Below are 7,533 nucleotides of genomic sequence, written 5' to 3' on the forward strand. Positions count from 1 at the left end.
CACAGGACACAGAATATATCACACAGATACAGAGGGCAGGCCAATAGAAAAGCGGCAGGCCAGACATACATTACAATAGCCGCAGGTGGCCGGAGCCTGCCGATATTTACTGTGGGAATTACAAAGGTGGGGGGGCAGCTGGGCGCAGCCTGTGGGCTGATGCATTAGGGACATGCATCTCCCATGGAACCTATTATACATACATATGACTGCACAACATATTCTGGGTGCTGAGTGGTTCTGTAACAAGTGAGTATACTCATTGCTCGGGTGATCTCCGAGTATTTTGGCATGCTCGGAGATTTAGTGTTTGTCGACGCAGCTGCATGATTTGTGGCTGCTAGACAGCCTGAATACATGTGTGGAATTCCTAAAAAACTGGCAACCCCCACATGTATTCAGTCTGTTTAGCAGTCGCAAATCATGCAGCTGCGTCGAAAAACACTAAATCTCCAAGCATTCCAAAATACTCGGAGACCACCCGAGGAACGAGTATACTCGCTCATCACTACTCTCCTCTAATTAGAGCCAATATAAATGGTGAATGTTCTCATGTAAGATGCACAGTGCGCCCCACACTCTACGAGGAAGCTGCAGAATATGTGTGCGGGTACACCCAGCGCGATGACCCTCTAGAAGTACAAGTTAGAATACATTCAGTTTTCGGCTCGCCCCACAGCCTCCTGAAATCGTTGGATTCCACCGGGTGGGTAAACTGCAGCGTGACACTTGAGACCTGAAGAGTGCGGATATTAATAGCCGGTGCAGCAGCGTGATGAACGCCAGACAGCTGAGTCACTTTTAAAATGGACTTAGGAAGTTTAAAAGGCAGCACTGATATGAAGAATACAATGTGTCCCTGTAATGTAACGTAGGGGCTCGGGCCACAAAATTAGGATTTTATCCAGGACAAAGGGAAAAGTTCAACCAACCTACTAAATGCCAAGAAGTATAGAATTTATGGAGGCGTAGAACAAATGAAATAATAAAAAAATATATATTTTTTAACAGCGCTCCCCAGGGCATTAAGAAATGTTCTGAACCTGTGAAAGCTATCAAATCCAAGCTGATTCTATTTCATCAGTGTTTGTGAGTCAGGACTACGAGAGGACCCATTAATCGCGCCATTTTATATTTTTTGGGGGGCAGTTATCTCCACATAAGAGAAATCCGATCTGATTATTCTGATCAGAGTAGCATTGGTTTTTCATGGACATGGAGATGAAAACTTTTTAAAAAAAAAAAGGTTTCATCACCTTCTCCATTTTGTCAGTCCGTGGAAAATCGGACTGCACTCAGGTGTCATCCCGAGTGCAGTGTGATGTTTTTCATGGACCCATAGTCTTGCAATGCTGATTTTGATCAGACTCTCGAATCAAATCAGACAGAACTCCAATTTTTGCTGCTGGCAGCTCGGTCCAAAGGAAGGGGAAAAAAAATAAATTTAAAGAATAAAAAAGGTATGAGTGTTAGGCCGGGGTAACACTTGCGAGTGCTATGTGAGAAACACGGCCAAGTCTTGCATCAATACCCGGAACTGGGGACTGGAGTGTGAGGCTGCATAGAAAGACATGCAGCCGCACACTCCGGTCCAGAGTGCCTGCGGCAGTGCCGGGTATTGATACGCAAGTTTCTCACATAGCTCTCGTAAGTCTGACCCCGGCCTTATCCTTGAAACCACAGATGGCACTCAGAGAAAATTGGCAGTGTGAACGCGCCCTTAGTGTTGGGTCCACTCCAGGTTCCGGCTTACAACTACTAATGTAAAATAGAGTTGGGCCATTCAGTTTGCGTTGCCCTGGCCGAACGTCCAGTCCTGTAGGCTGTGGCAGTCAGTCTTCACTTCTGCACCCGACATTCATGGCCGTGTATATGGGTCACCTCTCGCACTTACTGGTCCTCACATTACGTCTGTGCCCAGGATGCAGACAGGAAAGAAAACCAGCTGCCATGGAGGACCACATTGGCCAGGACACTGGACCAGGGTGACGGAAGGTAAACTGCTCATCTCTAATACAGTCATCAGACTGCCGCAGAAGCTGCCGAAGGACAAGTCCCCACAGTCAGGTTCTGATGTGGCCCATTTTCCGCCCCAATTAGCTAAATTACTTGCACTTTTTTCCCATACATGTCTAAGGCTGCCGATGTTGTCTCCTTTTCGCCTGCCAGGTTTTATACTAAACTTCCTTGTTTTGAATACTCCCAGTTAACTTTGATAAAACTTTTATTGATAAAGTCATGTGCAGATTACATGCGATTCTGCTGCAGAAATGCACTAAAAATACACTTTTTTTTACCTGTGTATTTTCCTTATCTTTCAGGACTATGGGAAAAATCTGCGAAGAAAACGTAAAGCCCCTGGTAAATGATAAAAAAGGGGGCTCACGGGAATATTGGACTTATTTATGTTGGCCACATCAAATGTAATCATATTAGGTCTGAGATCATTAAGGGTTAATGAAGAGTCAAAGGCTCCCCGGGGTGCTGGGCACATTTCAGGACCCTTGGAGATGGTTCTCCCGCACAAATCGGACTCAGAGGATTGGAGGATGACGCAAGGCGGCGGGGGTTTTCTCCTGACCATATATAACCCTGGACCCTCTGTAAATTCCGGTCACAAAATTGAAGGTTTCTCCCCTATATTTCGTCGCATTGCTTGAAGGGGGGAATACCCAGCTCTTTAGCTGCAGGTTATGATTCCTTATAAACGGACTGGAGGATCGTCTCGAGCCAATTAAGGACTGAGCCGTTATTGGATCTAATTTGTAATGGTTTCATTGATCAATTATTTAACGGTTTAATTAAGTTATTAATTTATTTCATTATCCTTAATAAAGCTTTGTGGCAGTTTCTAGCCAACTTTTTGTATGTCTTTTATTAGGCCGAGGTCACACTTGCGAGTGTGATGCGAGAAACTCTTGAATTAATACCCGGCACTCGGGACCGGAGTGGGCAGCTGCATAGAAATACATGTCTCCGGTCCCAAGTGCCGGCGGCTGTGCCGGGTATTGATGCGAGAGTTTCTCACATCGACCCCGGCCTTATATATAGGCTCAGTAATAGTACATATATTCCCACGCACACTTACTGCAGTAAGAATTACATGTTGCGGACTTTAGAAGCACAGCAGGTAGGCTTACACAGTGTGCAATAAAGAAAAACCCACCGTGGGCAGGAGATTCCTGTAAATCCCATCCAATTTGCTGGAACTGTAAGACGCTGCATTTTGTGCACATGGAAGACTACGTCATCCGAGAGAATCGGGAACACACTGATCAGCGTGCGATCAGACTCCAGCTTCTCCATTCTGTCAGTCCGCAAAAACTTGACTGCACTCAGATGTCATCCAAGTGGAGTCCAATGTTTTCCACGGGCTCACTGACTTGCAACAGTAATCGGATCCAACAGTGATTTCCACCCCACCCCCCTTGGACCGAGGTGATGGGGGGAATAAATAAACAGATGTCCACTGCCCCACAGAATAACATTGGTCTGAGTGCGATCCACTGTTTTGATGGATCTCACTAGGACAGAAAATACTGCTATCTGCACCAGCCCCAACAGTTACACAAAGGCATTAACTAGTCGGAAGTCAGACATATGGGGGGTTAATGTACAGAAAAAAAGAACTCATCTTAAAATTGGTTCCTCCAGATTTTTACACAGCCATGTCCAAAATATCTGCTGTTTTAAGGTTTATTATAAATGAAATAAAAAAAAAAAAAAATCAGAGAAATCTGCTTCTTTATCCTCTTAGAATGGATCCTTTGCTCAGTTCATGAGCTAAATCGGTAAAATCTGTATTCCCCATTACTTAGATAGGAAATAATAATTGGTGCTTTTAAAAAATTCTATGGAGCTAGAGGCCAATACAGACACCCGTATTCTGCCGCAAGTTCTCCTGACGCCACAGTTACAGGTCTCCGTAGAACTTTATGAGCACCAAGTGCCCCCTCCTATCTCAGTAATGGGGAAGTCTGTAGTCACTGAAGACATTTTATCCAGAACTGAGAGTGAACGCTCAGTCCGAGAGGAGAAAGCAGCGGATCCGGCTGCGCTATATTACACTTCTATGTGCACTAATGAAGTGTAGAAAATATGATATAATCGGACAGTGCTTCCTGAAGAGACTTGGCTACACACGGCCGCTTCTTACGCTGGAAGCTGACAGTGAAGTGTAAAGAGGTGAAGCGTGGGTTTGGCCCATGACGCGTCAGGTTGGAGGCGCACGCTCGTTACCATACTGACACATCGCCATTTCTACAGATTATCGAAAACGCACTAAAAAAAATAATTATTAGAAATTTGTTTGGATAAAAACATACAAGAGAGTCTCACTGGCCAAACCTCGCTCTGTATGTTATTAGTGACCCTGCGGGGACCTCCACAGCGGGTGACAGCACCGGGCAGGGTGACGTGCGGACAGCGGGGAATAGTTCTCGTACACCCGTCCCACCGGTGGGGACCGACCGGGGGCACTGATAACCTAGAGGGGAGCACTGCCTCAATAGCAGACGTGTCATTGTTTCCCATAGCAACCGGTCAGGACTTCCATGACATCATTGCTATCGGCAACCTTACCCATTGTCACACCAGAATCTTCCTTGTCCAGTTTTGGGATAATTATTAATCAACAATCAATAGATCTTATGGTGAAAAACAAACAATCGAAACTTTTATGACCCAAATCTGACTGTCGCTATGGTAACACCCAGACCACCCCCAATGCTCACACATCATACTCGGATCGGAGGACGATCGCTCCCATGGTCCCAGACGATCTCCCTGCGGTTACAGCTGTCAGGACATCTCGGTCAGCAAGTCCTTCCACAGGCCCCACGCGAGTCAGGGGAGACCCGTGATCACAGGGGTCTGCGGGCTGATCGGGCAGCATCGCCGGAGATCACGGAAGGATCGTGTCAGCGTCACGTGCAGTGATCGCCGCGATCTCCCGGAGCAAAACAGAAGCCATGCGGGCAGAAGCGCTCACTCACAGGGGAGTCATAGGAGAAGGCGCACTCCGTCTTGTAGACCCTGTCCCCTGACTTGGGCACCCTGATGGTGGGCATGTAAGGCACGAGCAGCTCTCCCAGGTCCGCAGCCATCTTCACATTCCTGCTGCACCCAAACAATGCTGCGACTCTGCACCGCGGCCCGGCCATGGAGGGCAGGACGGAGGCTGCTATTCTAATCCAATGGCAGATCCCAGCGGCCCGGGTCCAGAGGAGGGAGCTGCCGGGCGGCTATTTATAGAGGGGCCTGGGTGACGGACACTAGCCTGCCGGGGTGCAGGCTGTCACATTAACCAGTGCGGGCCCGGCGGGGTGCAGGCTGTCACATTAACCAGTGCGGGCCCGGCGGGGTGCAGGCTGTCACATTAGCCAGTGCGGGCCCGGCGGGGTGCAGGCTGTCACATTAACCAGTGCGGGCCCGGCGGGGTGCAGGCTGTCACATTAACCAGTGCGGGCCCGGCGGGGTGCAGGCTGTCACATTAACCAGTGCGGGCCCGGCGGGGTGCAGGCTGTCACATTAACCAGTGCGGGCCCTGGCGGGGTGCAGGCTGTCACATTAACCAGTGCGGGCCCGGCGGGGTGCAGGCTGTCACATTAACCAGTGCGGGCCCGGCGGGGTGCAGGCTGTCACATTAACCAGTGCGGGCCCGGCGGGGTGCAGGCTGTCACATTAACCAGTGCGGGCCCGGCGGGGTGCAGGCTGTCACATTAACCAGTGCGGGCCCGGCGGGGTGCAGGCTGTCACATTAACCAGTGCGGGCCCGGCGGGGTGCAGGCTGTCACATTAACCAGTGCGGGCCCGGCGGGGCGCAGGCTGTCACATTAACCAGTGCGGGCCCGGCGGGGTGCAGGCTGTCACATTAACCAGTGCGGGCCCGGCGGGCTGCAGGCTGTCACATTAACCAGAGCGGGCCCGGCGGGCTGCAGGCTGTCACATTAACCAGTGCGGGCCCGGCGGGCTGCAGGCTGTCACATTAACCAGTGCGGGCCCGGCGGGGTGCAGGCTGTCACATTAACCAGTGCGGGCCCTGGCGGGGTGCAGGCTGTCACATTAACCAGTGCGGGCCCGGCGGGGTGCAGGCTGTCACATTAACCAGTGCGGGCCCGGCGGGGTGCAGGCTGTCACATTAACCAGTGCGGGCCCGGCGGGGTGCAGGCTGTCACATTAACCAGTGCGGGCCCGGCGGGGTGCAGGCTGTCACATTAACCAGTGCGGGCCCGGCGGGGTGCAGGCTGTCACATTAACCAGTGCGGGCCCGGCGGGGTGCAGGCTGTCACATTAACCAGTGCGGGCCCGGCGGGGCGCAGGCTGTCACATTAACCAGTGCGGGCCCGGCGGGGTGCAGGCTGTCACATTAACCAGTGCGGGCCCGGCGGGCTGCAGGCTGTCACATTAACCAGAGCGGGCCCGGCGGGCTGCAGGCTGTCACATTAACCAGTGCGGGCCCGGCGGGCTGCAGGCTGTCACATTAACCAGTGCGGGCCCGGCGGGGTGCAGGCTGTCACATTAACCAGTGCGGGCCCGGCGGGGTGCAGGCTGTCACATTAACCAGTGCGGGCCCGGCGGGGTGCAGGCTGTCACATTAACCAGTGCGGGCCCGGCGGGGCGCAGGCTGTCACATTAACCAGTGCGGGCCCGGCGGGGTGCAGGCTATCACATTAACCAGTGCGGGCCCGGCGGGGTGCAGGCTGTCACATTAACCAGTGCGGGCCCGGCGGGGTGCAGGCTGTCACATTAACCAGTGCGGGCCCGGCGGGGCGCAGGCTGTCACATTAACCAGTGCGGGCCCGGCGGGGTGCAGGCTGTCACATTAACCAGTGCGGGCCCGGCGGGGCGCAGGCTGTCACATTAACCAGTGCGGGCCCGGCGGGGCGCAGGCTGTCACATTAACCAGTGCGGGCCCGGCGGGGCGCAGGCTGTCACATTAACCAGTGCGGGCCCGGCGGGGCGCAGGCTGTCACATTAACCATTGCGGGCCCGGCGGGTGCAGGCTGTCACATTAACCAGTGCGGGCCCGGCGGGGCGCAGGCTGTCACATTAACCAGTGCGGGCCCGGCGGGGCGCAGGCTGTCACATTAACCAGTGCGGGCCCGGCGGGGTGCAGGCTGTCACATTAACCAGTGCGGGCCCGGCGGGGTGCAGGCTGTCACATTAACCAGTGCGGGCCCGGCGGGGTGCAGGCTGTCACATTAACCAGTGCGGGCCCGGCGGGGTGCAGGCTGTCACATTAACCAGTGCGGGCCCGGCGGGGTGCAGGCTGTCACATTAACCAGTGCGGACCCTGGCGGGGTGCAGGCTGTCACATTAACCAGTGCGGGCCCTGGCGGGGTGCAGGCTGTCACATTAACCAGTACCGGCCCGGCAGGCTGCAGGCTGTCACATTAACCAGTGCGGGCCTGGGCGGGGTGCAGGCTGTCACATTAACCAGTGCGGGCCCGGCGGGGTGCAGGCTGTCACATTAACCAGTGCGGGCCTGGGCGGGGTGCAGGCTGTCACATTAACCAGTGCGGGCCCGGCGGG

At 53.6% G+C, this 7,533-nt stretch overlaps 1 protein-coding gene across 1 annotated transcript in view; it reads right to left on the reverse strand.

Moving 5' to 3' along the window:
* Positions 1 to 5,228, reverse strand: part of USP13 (ubiquitin specific peptidase 13) — a 212,011-nt gene extending 206,783 nt beyond the window's left edge. The window contains exon 1 of the mRNA XM_073578782.1: positions 4,995 to 5,228. Within this exon, the coding sequence (XP_073434883.1) occupies positions 4,995 to 5,162 (168 nt within the window). The 5' untranslated portion in view covers positions 5,163 to 5,228. The remainder of the gene's footprint in view (positions 1 to 4,994) is intronic.
* Between the last annotated feature and the right edge of the window lie 2,305 nt (positions 5,229 to 7,533).

The sequence above is a fragment of the Dendrobates tinctorius genome, unplaced genomic scaffold (genome assembly GCF_039654945.1).
Source record: "Dendrobates tinctorius isolate UK_male_01 unplaced genomic scaffold, ASM3965494v1 ptg000060l, whole genome shotgun sequence".
Taxonomy (NCBI): Eukaryota; Metazoa; Chordata; class Amphibia; order Anura; family Dendrobatidae; genus Dendrobates; species Dendrobates tinctorius.